At 40.2% G+C, this 23,492-nt stretch overlaps 2 protein-coding genes across 11 annotated transcripts; one reads left to right on the forward strand and one right to left on the reverse strand.

The window, feature by feature from the left end:
* Positions 1–1,352: 1,352 nt before the first annotated feature.
* Positions 1,353–15,433, forward strand: SRSF10 (serine and arginine rich splicing factor 10). 10 transcript variants are annotated; one of them, XM_031962601.1, is made up of 7 exons: positions 1,499–1,711; positions 3,625–3,729; positions 7,642–7,745; positions 8,729–8,891; positions 9,165–9,215; positions 9,361–9,462; positions 15,272–15,433. In XM_031962601.1, exons 1-7 carry the CDS (start codon positions 1,641–1,643, stop codon positions 15,291–15,293), a joined length of 618 nt encoding a protein of 205 aa, XP_031818461.1. In that variant the 5' UTR covers positions 1,499–1,640; the 3' UTR covers positions 15,294–15,433. The 10 variants fall into 10 exon arrangements, with proteins under 10 accessions (XP_031818456.1, XP_031818459.1, XP_031818457.1 ...); XM_031962600.1 differs by having other exon boundaries at positions 1,502–1,711; positions 9,162–9,215; XM_031962596.1 differs by lacking the exon at positions 15,272–15,433 and having other exon boundaries at positions 1,353–1,711; positions 9,162–9,215; positions 9,361–14,773.
* Positions 15,434–18,923: 3,490 nt separating this feature from the next.
* On the reverse strand, positions 18,924–22,974 carry PNRC2 (proline rich nuclear receptor coactivator 2). Its single transcript, XM_031962606.1, has 3 exons — positions 22,832–22,974; positions 21,153–21,343; positions 18,924–20,810 (listed from the first exon to the last, which is right to left on the reverse strand). Exon 3 carries the CDS (start codon positions 20,790–20,792, stop codon positions 20,367–20,369), a length of 426 nt encoding a protein of 141 aa, XP_031818466.1. The 5' UTR covers positions 20,793–20,810; positions 21,153–21,343; positions 22,832–22,974; the 3' UTR covers positions 18,924–20,366.
* Between the last annotated feature and the right edge of the window lie 518 nt (positions 22,975–23,492).

A 23,492-nucleotide genomic window follows, 5' to 3' on the forward strand; every position in this document is an offset into this window, starting at 1 on the left:
TCCTGCACCTAGCATACCTGCCCATTGCTATTTGCTTTATTGCAAACTAGGAGCTGAGATCAAGATTTCAAGTCCTGTTAGAAAGTATCTTCCTCTTGTAACTGAATCCTGCTTTAGTAACAATTCTGACAAAGACAAAACTGAAATTAGCCAAGGAAATTAACCTTCCACTCCAGAGGGATACAACACCTAAATAATTAAGTAAATGATGTCAATATCTATCTATATATAGTACATCATGGTCATTTGAGAGGAAGGCCCCAACAAGAATAATGTTATACTAGGAAGCTATCTTAAGGTGTGCAACTAGGCCACTCAAGCTTTACCCACTCTCACCTGTCCCAGTTCCTAGGATTTCTCTTTACCCACAGGGAGATGTCTTAGGGTTTTCGTCTTTCACTCCTTCCCACTGTGCCTCTGTCTCTTTCTCCCTGTCCCCCATCCTTCGTGCCTGTGTGTGTGTGTGTGTGTGTGTGCTTGTCTACCAGTCTCTCTTCTTTTGCAAGTTACATTATGGGCATCCCGAAGACTCTAGAGTTCTGGTCTCTTGTAATCCCCATACTTGCACACGCAGTAGAGCCTTATTAACCTCAGCGATCACATATTCACTACAGATACAAGTCCAGGCTGGCAAGTAGCTCTCTCGGTGACTCTTGGGCAAGCCACTTAACTCCCAGACAGTACGTTACTAACAAATTGCCATATAAGTTTCCAGCCCGGGGAGTTCTGAGGGCTGAAGAACTCTGGGCCTTTCGTTACATTCGGCTCGGATACATTTTAAAGACCACGAATGTGGCTGGCCAGCCTTGGAGTTCACGGGACGAGGATCTGGATTCCCAGTCCTGGCTCCGTCCTCGTGGGCACGCAGGCCACCAAATTTTGGATCACGCATGTTTTCCAGTCCATAAGACTGGAGCTGGAAAGGGGGGGTGGGGGAAAACTGCCATTAGAAAAACGTTTCAGGTCTCCTCGCCACGCGGGATTTAACGTGCACGGGGGACCAGTCCGGGTTTCCGCAGGATGTGCCCACAGTGCACTACTTCTATTGTTCCCGGAGAGTCCGGGATTTGGCGGGAAACTACGAGTCTGGCGGTTGGTTAAGGACGCGGGGTACAGATCACTAACCGCCCGAGACTGCTGGAAGTGGGGGAGGGGGAGAAAAGGCGGGATTCGGAGGCGGTTAGGGGCAGAAGAAAAGAACAATGAATGAATGAATATTGAAAGAGCCAGCGCGAGTTTGGGCTAGGAGAGCGGGGGAGGGGAGGAACGGCGCGCGCCCGCCCGCCTGATCTCGCGGGAAAAGGATCCGCGCACGCGACCCCTAAGAGAGCCCCCTATCTCGCAGAGGCAACGGTGAGAGCTGGGTGGAAGGCGGAGTTCGGGGAGGAAAAGGCGGCAGTAAAGGCCAAGGGGGCGGGGAGGGAGAGAAAGAAAGGCAGATCTCGCGAGAACACACGGTTACCGTAGTGGGGCGTCGCGCGCTGGCAGCGGGCGAGTGCGGACGTACGTACGTACGTGCGTGCGTGCGAGAGGAGCCGCAGCAGCCGCGCGCGGACGGTTCGCTCTCGCCCGTTAGCGCCAGTGCCGTCGCCGCCGCCGCCCCGCGCCCCTCCGCGCCTCGCGCCCCGCTCGCCACCGCCATGTCCCGCTACCTGCGCCCGCCCAACACATCCCTGTTCGTGAGGAATGTGGCCGACGACACCAGGTGTGTGTAAGTGGCGGAACCCGGGGCACCGCGGGAGGCAGCGGGAGGCGGCGGCGACGGCCGTAGGGGCGGGGGCCGCGCCGCTGGCGGCTAGGGGGGCGAAAACCGGGCCCGGAGGAGGCGGAGGCAGAGGCCAGGGCACAACATGGCGGGCGGGCCGGGCTCCCGAGCTAGGCCTCAGGCGAGGCCCCAGGCCCGGCCTCTCCCCCCATCCTCCCGCGCGCGAGCGCGCGCACACACGCACATACACACTCTCCCTCACCCTCACCCTCCCGCACGCACGCCCTCCCCGAAAACGCAACCTTTTGGATCACGAGGGCACCTTCCCCGCCGTCCGCGCCCCCGTTCCCAACCTCGCGTTCGTGGGCCTGGATAGCGGGTGTCCTGGGCCTGCTGCGAGGGAAAAATGCCCCCACGGTGCCCGTCTTGGAGTGAAAATAACGGAGGGAGGCGGGCGGGGGGGCCCGTTGTCGGCGGGAGGGGGGGTGGCGCCACTCCTGTAGTAGTGCCTGGGTTTGGTTTTCAGTTGAGCACCCCCACCCCTTCCAAGCTTTGAGGGCAAATTGGGTTTTGGTGAGTTATTCCCCCACCCCCACCTCCTACCCCGGCCTTTAATTTTTTTTTTTAAACTGGATTGACAAAAGTTTAAAGTGCCCCGGAGAATTGTAAGATTATAAATGGTCTGCATCATAAAAAGGTTTCCTTCGAATTAAACGATATGGTTCTAGATCATAGAACCAGAGCCCTCTTTCTTTCTTTGTTAATTTTTTTTCTTTTTTTTTTTCTTTTTTGGAGAGACATTATCTTGGGGATACTGAGACTTAAAGAAGCTTAAAAATTGTTAGGATCCCTAGTTTTCTTAAAACAGAATGAGGGAGGTGGTAATTTACGTTGGCATTGCCATGAGTTGGAGGAAAAAAAATCCTAATTTTTCCCACTAGGCATTATGGGACTTAGGTTTAAAAAAAAAAAAAAATTAACAGATTACTCAGGATTTCAATGGGGGGGAATCAATATTTTAAATTTCACAGTACTTAGGATTGAGATTTTTCAGTTTTGTGCTGTTTACAATTCAGCTTTTCTAAATTAAATATCATCGGAAGTTTTTTGGTTGTTTTTCTGTTCTTTAGAAACAATAAAAATGCTTAAAATGTTTTCCTGAGAATTGAGAATGCAGCACAAAGGAAAATGTCAAATGTCTTTTATTGTCCAGCCTTGTTTTTATTTAACAACGTGGATGGAAGCAAAATTAATGTCAATAATGAATATGCTTTATTGATTAGCTAATTACCAGTAGCAGTCATTTAATTTTGCTACAAAATAGAATAAAGATATCTTAAAGCTGGATCCTTTTAGAAGTCAATGCCCCTTGTTCCCGATAGTAATAGAATATAGAATATATTCAATGAATTTGCATATTTTTAAATAATATCTTAGAAAAAAGGAGCGTCTAGGAAGAGGTTTCACCACTTTGTAGTTTTATAGATAATTCTCTTAAGATTATAAATTGCAGAGAAGGGAAATTTCAGAGCCATTCTTTTATCTCATATTTTGGTGATACATTTTTATGCATTTTTAGACCTGGAAGGGAATTTGGAGAACATCTTAACCCCTGCATTCCTCAGATGAAGAAGCTGAGGCTTTGAGAGGTTAAGTACCTAAGGTTACCACACAGCTGGTAAATAATAGCAACGGATTCATACTCGTAGCTCCCAGTCTGTGCTAGATAACTCCCCAGAGCTTTTTTTTTTTTTTTTTTTTAAGCCATGATACATATTAAAGTTTCACCCAGTCTCTATGAAAGAGTTGGCTTGCATATGAGTATTTCATAGTTAACAAAAGGGACATTTTTAATTAAAAGAAATGGTTAGTGGTAACAGAACATAAAAAAATTTGAGGTATCTTTGGTGGTATTCTAGGTCTGAAGACTTGCGCCGGGAATTTGGTCGTTATGGTCCCATAGTTGATGTGTATGTGCCACTTGATTTCTACACTCGTCGTCCAAGAGGATTTGCTTACGTTCAATATCCTTTCTTCAGATGGCTGAGTAGTGAGGGGTGTTGAAGTTTGAAATTCAAGTTTGTGTAAGAGGTAACACATCTAAAAGTAGTTATTTTTGTGCTGTATCTATTGAGTGTTTTTTGTGTCATCAGATTTTTGGAAATTAACTGACTCATATTGCTCATTGCTATTTATTTCTATGAGATCTAATCAAAAATAGTATTAAAAATTAATTTCCAGTCACGCTGCTGAAACTCAAATCGATAATTCTAATGTGTGATTTAAGCTTTGGTGTGTTGTACGCCGTGGTTGCTACCACATTTTTAATGTAAGTCAAACTAAAAGTAATGTTCTTGTGCTTAGCAAAATGTTGGTTGGTTTTCTTGTCTTTTGATAATTTGAAACACTTGATCAAAACAGATTGTTTAAAAATGAGGTAAACTTCTTTAATATTGTCCCCTAATTTACTGTCCTCTGTTGTTGCCTCAGAGAATGTAAAGCTGTACAGTTATGGCGACCCCAAAGAGAAAGCATGAAAGAACCTTTAGAGTAGAATTCAACAATTAAGGCAAGTAGACAAGCCAAAGACCTCTTAAGGATCAGGCTTGAAGAGAAGGGAGAGTTTGGGAAAAGAAAAAATAAAGAAAAGCTGGAAGAAGGACAAGCCATAATGGGAGACAAAGCTTCGCTTTATCTACAAAAGGGGGAAAAGGTTGTTTTTCAAAGTAAAAGATAAAGCCATCTGTCATATTTGACCAAGCATCTCATGACAAGTCCTTCTGACAAGCACTTAAAGAGTTAAAGGTCAAGATGAAGTTGAATGATGGCCAAGATTAAAGGAGTCATACCTGATGTATCCTACGGAATAACAATTTTCCTTTTGTTTTTGTGTAAGCAGTTAAAAGTTGCAAACTGATTTCTGGTTTGGTCTAATGACAAAACCTGTATCTTAATTGTGGGGGCTGTTGATAATTGTGATTGTGGTCTTGTATAAAATGCATTCTTTCTCAGCTTGCAAGATAAATGTATCTGCCATATAATACAGTTGAGTTTTAGCTCAGAACATATAAGTATTAGGTTGGGTCTTGACAATTTTTACTGTTTGTATCACAGGACAGCAGACACAAAACCATTTTGGAGAGTACATAACTCCAGGGTAAAGTAGTCTTCACAGAATCATTCCTTCAAGAAATGGGAAGTTAATCTAGATCTAATAGCTATTTGAAAACTTAACATTGGTGGTTGTCTGGACATTGGAGCTACCAGAAATGACATTTCTGCTAGTGGTAGGTTTCATAATAACAATAATCATTGGTTTCTGGAACTGTCCACACTCTTCCCTTCTGCACCTCAGCTCTGCTGGTGATGGTCAGAAATGTCAGTCTTGTCAGAGCCTAACCAGGAGTTTCAGGTGGCTACCATATTTCCTTGTCTCACCTTAAGTCCCATCATGGTACTTCTATGGCGTCCTCTCATTTGTACCAGCTGTTTGGTCCTTTTTTTCCCCCCTGAGGCAATTGGGATTAAGTGACTTGCCCAAGGTCACACAGCTAGGCAGTGTTAAGTGTCTTAGATCAGATTTGAACTCAGGTCCTTCTGACTTCAGGGCTGGTGCTGTATCCACTGCGCCACCTAGCTGCCCCCAGCTGTTTAGTCTTTTAAGAAAAAATTCCAGCTGCTAGATAGCTCCATGCTGACCTGGAACCCTGAATCATTCTGCTTCCTAATGACTTTCCCATAAAAAAACCTGGACTTGGTGGGTGGGGGGGTGTGAATCAAACCCTGATTGAGCTAACATGATCTAGGGCAAATTTGGAGCCCAGTGAATTCAGGAATGACAAAAGCAGTTTCTTCAAACATGACCATTGGTGTTTGGCATGGCAAAGATAGGATTAAGTGACACAAGGTTGACCTTCCACTTTTTCCTTGTTAGGTGACATGTGAGTGAATATGTTTTGCTTTAATTTGACTCAAAAATATGGTGCTTGAGGCAGAAACAGACTTTTTATCTTTATACCAGAAAGGGGAGATATTCAAGAAAAATAGACATTTGTAGGCTAATGAATTACTAGAGATACTTAAGTCTTGGGTGGTGTCTGATTTCTAAATAATGAAGAAAGGAAGGTAACAAATTGTGCATTTGGGAGAGTTCCCAAAGCACATCTTTATTCAGGATTGATGTGATAATTTCTTAATCTTCCTCCAATCCAATTTATCCTCCTGCGTCCCTGTCATTGAGCCAATATGTAATGCCAGGATTTAGCCAGTCTTTTCTTTGTTTTCTGTTTATACCAAGGGATAGATATGAAGAGGGGCACTTCAAAGGTTAGGGATGTGCCGCAAAAATCCTTAACTTCCCTTAAGATGATTATTCTTGGCTCTATTCATAATTTTTAAAAACTAAATCCTTTATAACTTTTTTGGTTTTGATTAATACAGCCTCTGGTTAAAGAGTACCATAAATCTGCTTACAGTATATTAAAGCCTGTTTTTAATTATCCTAAAATTATTCCCCTAAAGCTCTCCAAGGGATGATATTTATTATTAGTATTCTAAGGTAAATTAGAGGCCTTTTTTTTTTTTTTTTTTTTAATAGGATGTATTATGAAAGCCCTTTTATTTTATGATAAGGTCTGGTGTCCTTATCATATGTCAGGAAAGAAAACAAATACTCCCTTGAAAATTTAACCATTTGGTCTCCGTGGTGCCAGAATTTTTTTCAGCCCTATAGAGATCTACCTCAAAGATATGTATATCTTTGAAAAGACACATCTTCATGATATTGTATTTGGATAACTCTAGAAACACAACTTCTCCCTAGTTAATGTCAAAAGAATTAGTATGAGTTCAAAACTGTGGTCTTGAATAACAAATAGACTAAAATATCCAAATCTAGCCCTTACTCTTTCCCAAAACCACCAAATCAGACTTCCCAGTAAAGGAACCTACTATTGAGCCTGTTACTGGAAATAGAACTAACTGTATTTGGATGTAGGAGTTAACTGTTCTTTGGAGGCCAATAGTTCTCACTCATTTTTTGCCTCTTATTAAAATGAGAGGATTGAAAGGAGAGTAGGAAGCCCCAGAAAACGTTGAACTGTTAGTAAAAGTTCTGTGTGAAAGTAGTCAGTAATTTCCAACTAGAAAATCATTTCCAAATCTAATCCTTCGCATTAAACAGCTCATTTTAGTGCCAGACTAAGAACTCTGCAATTGGCTGACCACTCCTGGATCCCATATAATGGTCTTTATTTCTTGGTAGTACCGCTTACAGAGTTGTACTAGGACCATATGCTTTCAGACCATGACTTAATTCAGATGCTCAGTAATTTCACATTTATATGGAGGACAACCATTATACTGCCTTTTTGTGGTCATTATCAGATAAGTGGATGAAACTCTAGTGTTAGGCATATTCAAGAAAACTAAAACACCAGAAAGATAGTGAGAGGTTTTAGATTTTAGCTCTTGCAAAATATGTTTGTTTACCTAGGAGCTTGGGTATTTGCATATTTTCATTTTAATTTAGTGTATGCAGAAAACAAGGAGAGTCTTTCTGATAAAATTTTAAGGAAATTCCATTTAGTTTACTAAGCAAGTTTAAAAGGTTACTCCTGAAATTCAGACTAGAGAGTTATCCTCTGCTATCTTTTTTAAGCTTTTGTTTTTTAGTTCTGAAAAGACTGAGATAGGAAAATAGTGGAATTTTTTTTCTGATAATGGCTTCATCTATCTTTGCATATATAAGATTTTGTGACCTTAAAAACAGATGGCTTGATTTTTGAAGTAAGTATAAATAAATTACTTAGCTGATTTTCTAGAGGAAAAAAAAAAAAAAAGATGGACAGATCATGGAATATGTCACTCTTGCCAGTTAAGCTTTGTTCTATACCAAAAATTTGCGAAATTTTCCCAAGCCCCTTAACATTTAGCACATTTGAAGATGTTCGTGATGCTGAAGATGCCCTGCATAATTTGGACCGAAAATGGATTTGTGGACGTCAAATTGAAATCCAGTTTGCACAAGGGGATCGCAAAAGTAAGTGTGGCTCCACACAATTTTTGTTGTTATTTCTAAATAGTTATTTTATTTGGAAATTCCTTAATCTGGAAATGAGAATTTTCATTCATTTCATAAATGTTTAATTCTTAGAGTGCTTGACATTTGAAACAATGGGAAATCTTATTCTATTTGCATTTAATAAGTTTGTAATTTCTATTTCATAGATCTTGTAAATTTTAAAAAATATAATTGGATCATGGATTATGTATGATGATTAGAAAGAAACTAATATATTCTGTGTAGCATTGATTATTACAGACTGAAATTTGGTGGCAACTGGATATGGATACTTAGAACAATAGTGCTGTTTTGCTCTGTCTCATGAATATATATATATATATTGCATTTGACCATTTCCCACTATGCTTATAGATCCCAGAAAGTACTTAATAATTCCTGTGCATTTGGTGAGAAGTGTCCTGTTATTCTCAGCAGATTATTCAGCAGAATTAACACATCTTCGATGTGAAATAATTCTTTTTTTGCTTTGAAATATAGTATATCATTTTGGGGCAATGGATTAGCCTTTCTTATATTTTCTTTGGCTTGCTTGTAGTTGAAAGTAATATATCTTGAAGAGCAAAAACAAGTAACTAGCCTACATGCTGAAACTGCTGGAAGGAAATTGGGGTATTTTTAAATGTGGTATGGTGAACTCTCCAGTAGGACATTAACTCTTCAGATGCAAGGTCAATACCTTCTTAGTAAGATATAATCTTAGAGAGTTGCCTTGACCCCAGGTCTTTCTGACTTTGAGGCCAACTCTGTACCCTGCTTTGGAAAAGTAAAACAAAACCTACCTTTTTACTCAGGATGCAGTTTCATATCTAAACTTCTGCAGAAAATAATAGTGAGGATGTTGGTGTTTAGGGGGAAAAAAGGTGACAAAGCAGTTTGGTTTATAATGAAAATTTAGAAGTGGTCAATTGAGATATTAAGTACAAAACTTTTTTCCACAGCACCAAATCAGATGAAAGCCAAGGAAGGGAGAAATGTATACAGCTCTTCTCGTTATGATGATTATGACAGATACAGGCGATCCAGAAGCCGAAGTTACGAAAGGAGGAGGTCTAGGAGTCGTTCTTTTGATTACAACTACAGAAGATCTTATAGTCCTCGAAAGTAAGTGTGATGTGTGGTTTTTAACTGTGTAACAGTCGATTGGAAAAGAAAAGCACATTTACTATGTGGCTGTTAAGACTTTTAAAAATATTCTGAATTTTTTGTATACTCTACTTGTAACCACATGTAGGAACTATTATATATTGCATGATTCATTGACATTAAAATAATGATTTGGCTCTAAGTGCATATCTTTTTTTAAGCCAATATTTTAATCAACTACATAAGTAGACATTTCTCATTCTTTACTTTTTCTGATGTGCCTTTTAGCAGTAGACCTACTGGAAGACCACGCCGTAGCAGAAGCCATTCAGACAATGATAGGTAATTAGTTTTGTTCTGATCTATTACAATGCAGAGCTAATGAATCATTGTCAGAGGAAATGATTTACTCTTAAGAATGATAAATATCAGATTTAGGAGGAAACCGTGTTTTTACGCTAATCTAATGTCTCCTCTTTTTTGAAAGATTCAAACACCGAAACCGGTCTTTTTCGAGGTCTAAATCCAATTCAAGATCACGATCCAAGTCCCAGCCCAAGAAAGAAATGAAGGCTAAGTCACGTTCTAGGTCTGCATCTCACACCAAAACTAGAGGCACTTCTAAAACAGATTCCAAAACACATTATAAGTCAGGCTCAAGATACGAAAAGGAATCAAGGAAAAAAGAACCAGCCAGATCCAAATCCCAGTCAAGATCACAGTCTAGGTCTAGGTCAAAATCTAGATCAAGGTCCTGGACTAGTCCAAAGTCCAGTGGCCACTAACAGCATAACCATAATGTTTTTAGGCATGTATCATTCATTTACTCATAGTTCAGTTTACTAAATTATCAGGAATACAATGTTGCAACAGTGCTTTAAAAAAAAGACAAAAAAAAAACCCCAAAACTTTTACTTTTGTCAGTTTTCCCTGTAGCAAGCAATGGTTATAATTAAAATGATATACTGTTGAGAAGCCACTCTTAAGAGTCCAGTTTGTTAAATGTCATGGGCAGCTACCAATTTGATTGTGGTGTCTCTGTATATTTTTGTAAAGATTCTCTTTTTTTATGCTTGAAATATTGGTAAAAAGTTGTTAGTTGACCATAATTTGCAACATTGTCCTATTAGAAATAAAGTTCATATCCATGAAGTGAAAATGGTATCAATTTGACAGAACAACTGTTTAAGCTAGAAAGTTAGGCTGTTCCTTGAAATATTGCCGTAACAAAATGGAAAAATAGCCACAGTATAACACTGACTGCTATGGCATTTCAGGTTTACAGCCTGGGGGGCTGAGGGTTGGGAGGTTGCTTTTGACACTTCTGTGGCTATAATATTCATTGGTATATGGAGCAGTCTGGTGATAAAATTTTCTTGTCAGCTGAACCATCTCAGGTAGATGGTACCCACAAAAGATGAGTTGGGTGTAAAGTCTTCAGGGAGATTGAGTCTTTTCGACTAGAGCAGAGACTACTTTTGTCTGGTTTCTGAATATTTTGAAAAATGAAAACATCTGTAATGTTAACTAAAATTTGAGGTCATAATAGCAGCAGAAATATTTTTAGGAAAAATGTGTGCTGTTTTTGTAGCTATTCTGAATTTTAGAGAGCTAATAACCATAATATTGCTTAGTTTTCTTACTACTGTTAGAGGCAAGTAAATTGTTTCAAAGTAGATTTTGTTTGTATGTGTGTGTATATGTGTGTATGGTGTGTGTGTGGGTGTGTGGGTGCAGTGTTTGTAAGAACTCAATTTTGATGCCAATGATGTTCGTTGTGTTCATTTCTATCAATCTGCCCACCTCTTCCTGAGGGAGGCTTTCCTCTTTATACTTAAGTTTATTTAGGCAAGTTTCACAGATAATACCCTTAAGACCGAAGGTTATTTCGATACCATAAAATGGAAAATAATTACAAACAAAGGAGGTTTTAGATTTAAGCAAGAACTGCATCTCCAGGTTTTTAGTTGATTTTTACATGCAGTACTCAGCTATTAAGAAATGTGAACATGGTACCAAGATTATTATGTGGTATCAAGTATTTCTCTGAAAGGCAAGTAGTTTTGTTTTGAAACAAAAGTGACTTTTGATAAGGTTCAACCTTATTTTGGTGCAAGAATTAGCATCATTACACCTTGGATTTCTTGTTAAATATAAGCATAGAGGTGTTGGTGGGGAAAGTTTCCTTTTAGAGACCTACTCTATAATATCTTGGTTTTAGTTATCTAGGCCAGGTGTGTAAAACAAACAAAAAAAAAAAAACAACAAAAGATGGTTTTTAAAATATTATTTGTGGAACATACTTAAGGAATTGATTCTAGAATCTTTGTACATTTGATAGTCTTTCTAACTTTTATTTCTTTACTGTTTGCAGTTAATGTTCATGTTCTGCTATGCAATCATTTATATGCACGTTTCTTTAATTTTGTAGACTTTCCTGGATGTATAGTTTCAAAACAACGAAAAGTCTATTTAAAACTGTAGCAATAGCTGGCAGTTCTAGCAAAGGAAAGTTGTGGGGTTAAACTTTGTATTTTCTTTCTTATAGAAGCTTCTAAAAAGGTATTTTTATATGTTCTTTTTAACAAATATTGTGTACAACCTTTAAAAACATCAATGTTTGGATCAAAACAAAAAGACCCAGCTTATTTTCTGCTTGCTGTAAATTAAGCAAACATGCTATAATAAAAACAAAATGAAGGACATCATGACCAACTGGAATTATTACAGTTTTAAGCCATGATTCTGTAATAGAAGCTTCTTTTTAAAAATCATACCATGGTGAAATGGACTTGGTAATGAGTGTCTGTTAATCTTAGCTACTTTTGATTTTGAATGTGACAGACTGAAAAAGATACATCTCTTGATTGGTACCTTGACATTACCTTAAGCAGCAGTGTATTTCATAGTTATTTCATGAATACACATTGTCTTCTCAAGTCATTTTGTTGTCACCTGTTAGATCTGAAAGGGAGCAGAGAACCAAGCAAGTGAAGTGACTCCTTTTACAGAAAAGGAAATAGGCCCTGAAAGATGATTGATCAGTTGTACAGTCACACAGCTAAGTGACAGAGCTGGACAAGAGAAGGCATGGCCTTTTGGTTCAGCATGTCTTCCATTCTCCTACCCATCCTGCTTCTCATTTCACCATGGCTTCATTATTTTATCAGGACTGTTCTTCCATTATTTAGACATATCCTCCTAATAAAAGTAGAGTAAACTTTTCATTGAAAGTAAAGTCTTGATCCCCATTCCTTTGAAATTCACCACCCTTACTGGTCCTCTGCCCTGAAACTTGGACTTGGAAAATCCATCACAAACTCTGTGGTCCTTCTAGTAAACTGTATGGGATAATGGGTTAAAGTGGCTGGGCCCTTCCTTTTACAACATGTGGCTTTCTTTCAAAGTAACAGAAATCTTCTATTTGTTTTTTAACAAAGACTCATCAAGAGAAACAACAGGGTACTTTGATTAGACCTGAATTTAATTGAACTCTTGTATTTTGTGAGGCTGATTATTTCCTGGAATTGAAAACTCTCCTTTGATGTTGCCATATTCTACATTTGAGTGATTAGTGATATTTACATGAATTATCTATCTATCTAGAGAAGAAGAACTTGGTGGTGAATTATCTGTAGTACAACAAAACAAAAATTCAGTTTCCTCTGGTCTGAGGCTGAGTGTCTTCATTTGGGATCCCCTGAAAGCCTTATTCTGTCCACACTTCCATTGTCATATGTTTCCCTCTTAAGTATATAGCTCCACCCACATTTCAGAAGACATGGGCCAAACAAAGAAGTAGTTAGAATGTTAGTCATTTAAAAGTTCAATTTTAAGTTAAGAATTAGAAATCCATGTTGCTTGAGCTTTCCCATCTCCTCATTATATAGAAAGTGGTAGTGGCAGTGGGGTCTTTGGCTTTGATTAATTTTCTTGCTTTATTAAAGCTAAAATTAGGAATAATCATTTTGCAGAGTTTTAAGCTTTTTCAGCCACTTAGAATCATAAACATTTTCAACCAGAGAAGATAATGTAATAGTCCCAATTTTTTATGAAGTAATGGCAAACATTTTACAGCATGCACCCTATTTGATAAGCATTGTACGATATAATTTATTAATGGAGAAAATGTCACAAGCTAAAGCTATTATGAATTCACTAAATTGCATCTTATTAATCAGTGCATCTGTATCAAAAAAAATGTCAGAGCACTTATGTAAAAAAAGTGTGATGTATAAAACATTTTATTTTATTGTGTGAACTTAGGATAATCAAGATGATCAAGTAATGTGTTTCCATGTCTCACAACTTAGTAAGCACTGGTAGTATAAGGGCAGGCTTTTTATTTTTTAGGTGGAGAAATTGAGGCACAGATTAGCAGAACTGGTATTTGGGCCAAGTCTTGGTTCCCAGGCAATCCATTGATTCCTTCATAAAAGTTGGTTTTGTTTTAAATAAACTTGATAGCTTTGTAGAGTATAAGACATAATGAAAAGCTATAGCTAAATATCAACAAATCAGCCTCATTCTTATGGAGTCAATAACATTGATGTTACTAATGATCCTGAAATATAGATCCCTAAGTTAAAAATTCAAGTGTTTTCCTATCAGCAACAATGAAGAAATGTAATAAGTAAGGCTCAAATCTGGTTGGCTTTACAAGCCACACACCATCAAATGTGAATTTGTCTCCAAACAAAACAACTAAGCCAGTGTAATCCAGGTATATTTTCTGTTCTCCTTTGTGGCTTTAGCATAATGGAATTTGTATCCATTCCTACTTGATATATTGGGATGTATTGAAGAGGGGAAGGGCTGTGAGGTTATATAGCCTTGTACTGTGTTTCTAAATGGTGGGAGGAACACAACTTAGCTGTAAAGTACTTAGCTCCTTACCCTTTTCATAAGATTCATCTTCATATGGAAGAGACTTTAGATATTTAATATTCTTTAAAGATGTGAAAAAACAGTCTGGCAGAGGTTTGAATTACATACGCAAGATCACATAGTAAAGAACACATTTGGTATTCAGATTCTGGTTCTGATTCCAAAATTCATGTATAGGATCACTATGTGATCCTAAGATTTCTTTAATGTTCTTAAAATTTTCCTCCTGATGTCCTATGAGGCAAGACAGTACGAGTGAGAAAACAAATTCAATGGGGAAAGGATTTCTAGATTGTCCCGAAAAAATGTGGATCCAGTTTGAAATCCAAGGTTCTATTTATTTAAATTGATCATCTTCTATTTTTGTTAAAAGGTTTAGATGTGGAGATTGCAACTCTGTGAGTAGATGGTTTAATGATCAAGACAATTTTTTAAATCAGTACTTCAAAAAAATCTATGGATGGTACTAACTCTTCAAATATTAAAAGTATTTTTCCTTATTATAACCCTAGATAGATAATGTAAATATCCTCTTTATAAATGGGAAACTCAGACACTGACAGGTAAGTAACTAACCATGGACAGAGCTTATGTGAGGTGGTAGACTTTTGCTTTTTTCTCCCAGACTTCCAAGACCAGCATTTTTCACTGTCCTGTAGCTACTCCTAGAACTGTATTGTGAATGAATTCTGGTGCCTGTGCCAAAATAGAGGGCAAGGAGGAGGAGTGCAGTGCAGAGAACAATCCAGCTCAATTGTATATAGTTGAACTTCTGAGAAGAAAGTATAGAAGGAAAAATCAAGAGGGTACTGAGGACAGGAGCAATAGAACTGAGTTACTTCACAAGGCAGAGTGGTAACAGGTTTAAGGTGGGAATGAGACTATTGTGGAATGGCCCTTCCATAGTTGAAGGGACAAAGATCCCTTTGTGTTACTTGTACTAGGCAAACTTTCAAAGGAAGCAAAGACAGCAAACAGACAAGTGAGCCTGGGACAGGACCTAAAACCCAAAGGCACTATAGAAAGATGGATTAGTAAGGAACTGAATACATACACACTTAGCTAGTCACCCTGTCCTAATTGGAGCTTTGTATTTTTTGTGATCTAACCTCAACAAAAAAATAAAAAAGCACTTTGGTGTACAAAGCTTGTCCAAATAGATAGTGCATCTATTATTAGACCCATGTAACAAACTAGGAAACAAGGTCAGAGGGGTTAAAATAACTTTCCCAGGGTCACAGCTGGTAAAAGTTGGAACCATTATTCAGACTCGGGCCTTCTGAGCCCCAGTCCAGTGTTTTCTTTACACTGGCCCACAGCTGCAGATGGGTAGAGATGAAAACAAAATTTCCTCAGTTCTTGGTTACGTGAAACCTTGAAACAAAAGAGCAGGAACTAAAGCTTTGGCAGTCTTGTTTTTGCTGACTTTTATATTGTTTTTTTTCCTACCTCAATCCTGTATGCAAAATACTGTAGAGAAGATTTCCATGATTTCTCTTACATTTTCTCAGGAGTAGAAGACATGTGGCCTGAGACTTGATTTGGCTCTTGGTTTCATCCTCATGGAGGGTAATATTGCTCCAATCACTCCTGCCCAAAGAATCTCCCACCTGGCAGACCATAAGGAGGACTTCTGAAAGTCTGAGAATAAAGAGTAAACTGAACAGCAATGAGCACTTGAGAGTATTTTTACTGTTTGAAGTTTATAAAAGCCTTGGGGAAGTGTCTGGTACGGTGACAAGAGTGTGCCTCAGCAGAAGCTCCTTCCCACTCTCTTCATTCCTTGGGCATCTATTCATGTGTTTGTCTACTCATTGTATAAAGCCCCTTTCCTAGGCACTGGGAAGGAGTACAGTAGCCCTGAGGTCAGAAATTCCCTCTGACACAATAACCAAAACACTCTTTAGGGGAGGGGGAGAGCCTTCACATAGCTGGGTCATTGGCACTAACTCAGATTGGAACCTGGAAATTTGAATATCTGGCCACCTACTCCCCTTAATGGGGCAGCTAAACAGAACAGGAACATGAATTAGTTAAATGACTGCTACCCCCAATTTAAGGGACCTCTTCCACCTAACAGTCCATGTGATTCTGGACGGGGACTGACCGCCCACCACAGCAAGAAGATTGAGTTTGAGACTTGCTCCCATGTTGGGGTTCCAGGTATCTTTCTGCCACACACGTCATTCCCCAGTTTTATCCCTTAAAAGTTTGCCTACTCTGTACAAAAGCATCATGCCAGATGTGAATGCAAAGACAGAAAAATCTGCAGACTTGTTTCAGTATGGCTTCCCATCATGTTGCTACTTGTTCCTTCTCCAAGATGGGGGCCAGTTCTCATACTGGGTCATTTGAAGGATGAGTGTCTCATCAACGAGACAGCTCTTGTGCTGGTCAGCACCACAGTGCCCAAACTATTTTAAACCTTACTTTGAGCCTTGCATTTCTGTGTACCACGGAAAGAGATCGCTTTTTCTTGGAATGCTCCAGTGAGTCCCCTCGTCTCCCTACCCCGTGAGAGATCCATACATAGCCTTGCCCATCTTTGCAGTTTGGCCAAACCATGAAAACTAAAAAGGAGACAACACAGGAATTATTTTTCTAAAAAGACTTAAAACCATCTGGATACTAGGAATATCAAAAGGTGGAACTGAAGTGCGTTCCAGCCCTGGAGCTCCTTTTCCCACAGTGAGTTTCTTTGTAATCAGCCAGTAGACCAGTTTGGCAGGAAATGCAGATTGCTGAGGGAAAAGGGTATATGAGAGATGGACCACAGTTTAGGGCCTTAGGCTGCCAGAGTAGAACTTCATTTTATCCAACGTAACAGCCACTGAGGATTGTCTTCATGTATTATTACATGTATACATATATTATGTAAAAAATCAAGTGGGAAGAGTACCCAGATCATCTTAGAAGGATGAGCCTTGGATTTGGAGGCAAAAGCTGTTAACAGATTACCTGACCTCTCTAAACTTAGTTTCATCTAGAAAATGGAGGAAATATCAAATACCACCCTCATTCCCAAAATGAGAATCAAGTTGGGTGATGTGCATGCCAAATGTTTTGGAAACTTTAAAGCAGTGTTGGAACATGAACTGTCCAAGCTACCTGGTGGCCAAAGCAATAAGAAATCCTTTAACTTCTGCAGGAATACCTACCTGTAGGGAGCTAAAGTATTTCCAGGTTAGCCTACTCTACTGTTGGACAGTGGATACTGACCACTTGTTGGGAATGTTGCAGAGATAAAAGATCTTTTCCAGTTCGGGGACTTGGTGTGATTGCCAAGCCATTCCCATCATACCATGCTGCTCCCTCTATCATGAAGTCAACCTCTCAAGTAAGTGGTTTTCTCCATTGGACTCTTGTTCTTCCAATTCTCCCTCCCTTTGAATTCCTAGCAAAGAGATGTTAGCTCCAGAAGACATCAGAGCAAAGTGAGCACATTAAATCTCAGGGAAGGGGTGGAACTTCTCCAAGGATACACAACTAAGTCAGCAGAGCCAAGGCTGGAAGCCAGATTTCCCAATTGAACCCTGTGTTTGCCACTAGACCAGGCTTGTTACTTTAAACTATTTTATTGGGGAAATAATTTTGTAAACATTTACTACCACTCTTAAGCAATTCATCCTTTATCAAGGAGTGACAATAGAAATAGCCAAAGTGGGAAGTGACTACTACTAGAACTTAGCTTTTCTTATCCTTTATTGGTCATCAGTTCTAAAACTTTTGGAATAAACAACCACCCAGCCATCTCCCAAGCCTTTGTTTAGTGGTAACAAGACCTACAGTTTCAGTTCCAGCACACAGCTGATAGCAAATAGCAGAAGGCAATAACATCACACTTTAATCAAGAAGCATCTAACCATGCTCCAGGCACTGAGCTAAGTACTGGGTACAGGCTGAATGGTACCTAGTGGAGGCAAAAAATGGCCACTTCTGTTTTCCCAGTACTCCATGGAGAGGAGGTGGTAGAGTTGCCATGCCACCAGCAATGAAGCAATTGGCCATCCAAATCATCTCTCCTTCATTCTCTTAAAATTGTTCTACCGCCCAACTCAAGAAACTTTCTGTGAAACCTCCTACCACCTCCCCTTGCCGTAGTGAATAGCATGTGATATTTCAGAACTGATTTGCAAGGATCAGCCTGTTTTTGAAATAGCCAAAGCCAGCCCGGGGTAACAACTCTGACCTTACCAAGCTGATTCGCCCAGGCAAAGTTATTCAAGCCAAAGAACTAGCTGGTCCCACCCCTCTTTAAAAAGCTGAAGCTCAACACAGGTTCTGATTTCAAGTTAACTTGCTATTTTCACTCACTGGGATTATGAATGTTGTCAATATCTAATATCCCTCAATTAGCCTCCAAGTGACCAAAGGACTAGTAATGAACTTTTCTTACCCTCCCACCCCCAATCGTGGCATTTCTGCCTTTAAATAGAATAAGCTATCACATGTCTGCATATTCAAGCAACTTTAAAAAACAGGAAGTCAACCCACTGGGGGGAAAATTATTTTATTTTCAGTTTTGCTTCCAATTCATATGCGTATACAATTATTTCACAAAAGTTTATTAAACATCAAATGTATATGGACATTTGTTCTTCAGGTATAACTTTCCCTTGGAGAAAAATAAAATGCAATCAATTTTATAAAGAAAACTGTAAACCCAAAGAGCTGCCACTTATTTGTAGTCATTTTTAGACAAGTTAATATTTTTAAATCCGAATTTTTTCCCCTTTTATTCACTATTGGGTTACTATCTAATTTTTTTTTTAATCAGTGTTCATATGGATCTAATCTTACAAATGCACCTGTATTTTTTTAAGCCCATCATTTTGTGATTGATCTTTAGTTTGAAGCAATGATGGGGAAAGGCCAAAGGGTATACAACTTGTTTTCTGTTTGAGAAGGGACCCTTTAGAGGGCAGCTAGGTGGCAAAGTGGTTTGAGCATCAGCCTTGAAGTCAGGAGGACCCGAGTTCAAATGTGATCTCAGACACAACATTTCCTAACTGTGTGACCCTGGGCAAGTCAAGTCACTTAACCCCAATTGCCTCGGGAAAAAAAAGGGGGGGGGGGGAGGGACCCTTTGGTAAAAGATTGTCATTCAATCAAAATCATCTTAGCCACCTTTTTTTTTTCTGGAAAAATAGTTAGGCCTTTTTCAATAGTATTCTTATCCAAACCACCCTTTGTGTATTCAAAATAAGAGCACTAAGTCTTAGCAGCTTTCAGTTCTGATTTTTTCCCCCCCCAAGTCCTAATTAGTCTCTCACAATATAGTTCAGAACTGAATCAAACATGTATATACACTGACAAGTAACTTGGAGGGCAAGGACAGTGCTTCCTTAAAAAAAATTCTTGATCCCCTTAAAACCAGGCCATGTCTTAGCTCAGTCCATGGTCTGCTGTACATTCAACAATTTTTATTAAAAATATGCTTTTTGAAGAAAAGGCCAGCAAAAATTTACATATGATACAAATTTTACATTTATTTACATGGCTTTCTCTTTTGCTAGGTCATTTATAACCTTGTCCTATTTTAGAACTCTCATAGGAGGAGTCTACTATTTGAGGCCAGAACAATTTTGTCATTTTTTCAGTGCCTTAATGCATTTTGAAAACTTCACAATATGCCAAATACTAAATAAAGATTCCAATATCTTTAAGATGCTTTTTGGTACACTTTCCTGACAAAAACTTTTGTTTATCCATATGCGTGTGTACCTAAGGGTATGCCCCTATTCCTAACCTTGGAGCAACTAAGAAAGAATGAATATTCCTTAAAAATCAGGCATATCTCCTCTACAAAAGTAATCACTAAGATATGAAGCAAGTAATAACAGGGCAATGTCTTCTGCCCTATTAGCTGCAATCCTTCCCTGTATGCCATCATCAATCATAAGCCCCTTTGATTCCAATACCACCTTGTTGATTAGCATTACCTTCCTTATCCAACCTTTAATTCATTGTCAAAAAAGGATTCCCATCAAACCTCTATTCCAGAAAGCTCACATTCGATGTGGCACTTTGCCAATATCAATATGATTGTAGTTACATTACAATAGCTTGCTATTCCATTACAAGTGCCTGGTCCTTTTCAACCAATCCTTTTCCCCTAGCCACAAAGAAATGTAAATTTCATCTTGTTTTCCAAAAATAACAAGCGTGTTGTTGCTTCACATTAAATGTTCACTGTACTACTGTTTTTGCCTACAAACATAATACATAAATTTGTCTAAAACAAGTCCATTAGTCTATACCATAAATCTCCCTTTAAGATTCAAACCATGATTTGAAGTTCAAAACTTGAAGTTACTCTTCAATTAAGGACAGCTGACATCAAGCCCAAACATTCTGAATAACTGATTTCAAACTGCCATCTCCTTAGTCACAAGGCAATGAAGGCGCATGCACATGTGTGCATACACACAAAACACATAAGCATGATGAAATTTTACATCAAGTATTACCTACTATAATCAGTCAGCTGCTCTATATAGATGAAAGACAAATTCTCTAGCCATGTCCGGGAACAAAGTCTGATTCACTCCTGTCAAATACCTGAAGTCCTAAACATTTAAACATCAACAATCTGATTAGCTCACATCACAACTGGACTTTAAGTAAGGTTTTCAGTTGAAAGGTCATTATTTCTTTATCAGAAGAATTCAAGGAAACTGTAACCCAGTGACTGGGAGGTTTAGGCAGTACACTTGGTGATGGGGGCTCACTAAATTTGGCTCCGGCGTAGTTCTGATTAGTTTGGGATTTCAAAAATAAATTGGAACTAGCTAAGCTGGAATTCCAATTTTGATTATTTGGAAAATGCCCATTCTTCCCCCCACTTTGTACAGTCTGCCATGCAGCTGCAGATGAATTAAAGGAATGTCCTCTTTCTTTCTTCTTAGGAACAATCTTCATCTGGGGATTCTGATCCTTGTTCTTTTGCTTATTAAGTTGTTGTTCTTGTTGGTTCTTACTAACATTTCTAGATTGGGAAACTGGAATGTCGAATCTCTCTCCACCACCCATCTCCAGCTTCTATGTCACCTATAAAAAAGTTTAAAAAAAAAAAAAGTGCAGTTTGACTAATAATACAAACGACAAGGTCATTTAAAAGTCACAATTAAAGTTAAAAAAAAAAAAAACAACCACTATCAATTTTGCATGAACTTTAAAGTTATTAACTAACTAAATTCCTAAGTTCAAGAAGCCTGTTCTAATTTCGGATCTCAAGAAAAAAAAAAAAATCCTATTTTCTGTATATTTTTAAATGGTCAAAGTTTAAACAATGTCTTCTAAAGATCAATCCATTCTCAGTTAAAAATCAGGCTAATATAGAATTACTGAATCCACTTTACAACAGGTTTTCTTCATACTTTCCCTTCATACCTTTCAGTCTGCTTTGCAGACTGTAGGATTTCCACCACTTGTCTTCTCCCCTGCTGCCAGGCCCAGGATAACAAGTGTTGTTTTCTGCCAGATCTGTTTCTTTGTCTGAGTATGGAAGTTTTCATGGGCTGATCTGCTGAGTTCAACATCGGAGTCTCCTCGGCACCCAGGTTGGGGGGGAGAAGTCCTAGCTATAAACATTTTAAAAATAATGTTACAAGGCTATTAGTTTATACTTTATTATTACTCATCTGTAAGGGATGACCCCACTATCTGGAATTTTAAGACAGGCACTCATTTCAGATGCTCAATCTGCAAAGCTGGACTTGGCTTTAAATAGTCAAGTATTTTATGTTATCTACATTCAAATTCTGAAGGATTCGCCAGGTTTAACGTAAAAAGCACCCCACTCTAGTGATCAGGAGGCTGGACTCAACCGAGTTGTGCATAACCTGAGCCAAGTTACTTCCCCTATTGGAAAGATAATAGGGCTTGGCCATTAAGATCTGGAAGAAACAATTCCTTCTAGCTCTGGTGAGACTCTATCAGATCAATGGAAATAAAACTTACTATTATGTGTATCAAACTACTCAGAAAGAGATAATTTTTCATAGATTCTGTTGATTCACTGCATTTGTTCTTAGGGGAAAAAATTGAGCTGACTTCCTGAAAAACACCACCCCCTTTTAAAAAATCACAGCGACCGTTTTCACCTTCAAGATCTCACATCTTACTAGATTCTACATCGCAAACATCTGTTTCTTTTGTTCTCAAAGTGGCCGGGCCCTTCAAAGGTTAGATAAAGGCTACTTTCCCTTCAAATAATTCCTAATTACTTTTTTTTAATAATTAAATAAAAAATAATCATTTCTAATCGAAATGTGAGGCAGGACAGCTCTCTTGGCAAGATCAATTCCACAGTAATCTATTAATAGCGAGCCCCGGGATGCTTCCTTGTCCTGGATCTCAGGCGGCTCGCTCCCATAAGTCACCCTTTATTTAGCCCGATATTGGGCAGCCTCGGGGCGGCGAACACAACGCTGCGTTTGGGGTCTGGAAGACCTGGGTCCGACCCATCAAGAACTTCCCAATGGGGACCCCGGACCAGCCACTAGTTTCCTTATCTGTAAAATGGGCGGGGCGGGGGCGGGGTAATGGGGCAGAGAGAAGGGAAGAATGCAGAATTCTTTTTTTCTTAGTGAACACTAAAAATAAGTCGCGACTTGTTTTAAAAAGTAAAGAACTGAGGAACGACAACAGCACCGCCTCTCAGGCTGTCAAACCAACAGGCATTTATTAAGCGGCAGCTCGACAAAAACGCCCCTTCAGGAGCCGGCTCTGAGGCGGGACACGGCGCAGGGCACAACACCCACGGCAGATCGGCGGCCGTGGGAGATGACTGACTGGCAGCCTACACGAGCGCGACCAGAAGTGCGGAGAGCGGGGCGGGAGGCAGACACAGCGCGAGAAAGGGGGCGCGCGGGCCCGCGGCCGGGCACAGCAGGGGCAAAGGCGCGGAGGCCAGAGAGTCCCCCCCCCCCCGTCCCGTTGCCCCGACAGCGCCGCCAAGCGCTTCAGGACCCCCGGAGGCGGAAGGAGGCGCCCCGGCATCCACGCGGCCCCAACAAAGGCGCCCCTCCGACTCCCCACAACATGGCGGCGGCCCCGGCTCCACTCACCGACTCCGAGCTCCGGGAGACGGCGGCCTCTCCTTAAGAAACGGCGAGCGGGCGAGAGGGCGGACCAGAGCGCACCGAACTAGACCCGACACGAGAAGACTGGCTGCTCTCGCAGTGACCAGAGCCGCCGCCTTCTCTACCTCCTCCTTCCGCCACCCCAGACAAAATGGCGGAAGCCCCTCCCCGGAGCGGGACTTGGGGAGCTTCTGGCCAATGGCCGCAGGGAAGTACCCCTGCTACCCAATGGGAAGAAGGTTTTTCCCCGCAGGCCAATGGGAGCGTGAATCTGCTTCCGTCAGCCAATGGGAGCCCGGTTCTGTCCTGTTGCTAGTCGGGGCGGCCGGAGGCGGGGACGGGTTGTTGCCCGGAGTTTTGAAATATTCGGACAGAGGAGCATGACGGGAAGAGTCACTCGCAGGCTCCCCTGGGCAGACCCCCGCGGCCCCTTGCTGCGATGGGGCGCTGGGGGAGGGGCTCTCCGCGCCAGAGGGAGGCGGGCATTCTTGGACTGGATGGATTTGTCCGGCTTGGCGCGGCCTATTGGCTACAAAGACTGTCTGTCTTTTTTATTTCCCCCGGGGGCTGGGGAGGAGAAGGAGAGTGGTCTTGTTGCCGACCTACCCACCCCCCAAAAACAAAAGCTGGATCTTAGAGCTTTTTT

The sequence above is a fragment of the Sarcophilus harrisii genome, chromosome 3 (assembly GCF_902635505.1).
Source record: "Sarcophilus harrisii chromosome 3, mSarHar1.11, whole genome shotgun sequence".
NCBI classification, from domain to species: Eukaryota; Metazoa; Chordata; class Mammalia; order Dasyuromorphia; family Dasyuridae; genus Sarcophilus; species Sarcophilus harrisii.

Bases quoted from the DNA above. Each gene is read 5' to 3' on its own strand.
- SRSF10 (XM_031962596.1), top strand. From the start codon at position 1,641: ATGTCCCGCTACCTGCGCCCGCCCAACACATCCCTGTTCGTGAGGAAT. The intron at 3,730-7,641 runs ATATCCTTTCTT...AACATTTAGCAC, and splicing joins AGAGGATTTGCTTACGTTCA to ATTTGAAGATGTTCGTGATG. The intron at 7,746-8,728 runs GTAAGTGTGGCT...TTTTTTCCACAG, and splicing joins TGCACAAGGGGATCGCAAAA to CACCAAATCAGATGAAAGCC.
- PNRC2 (XM_031962606.1), bottom strand. From the start codon at position 20,792: ATGGGTGGTGGAGAGAGATTCGACATTCCAGTTTCCCAATCTAGAAAT.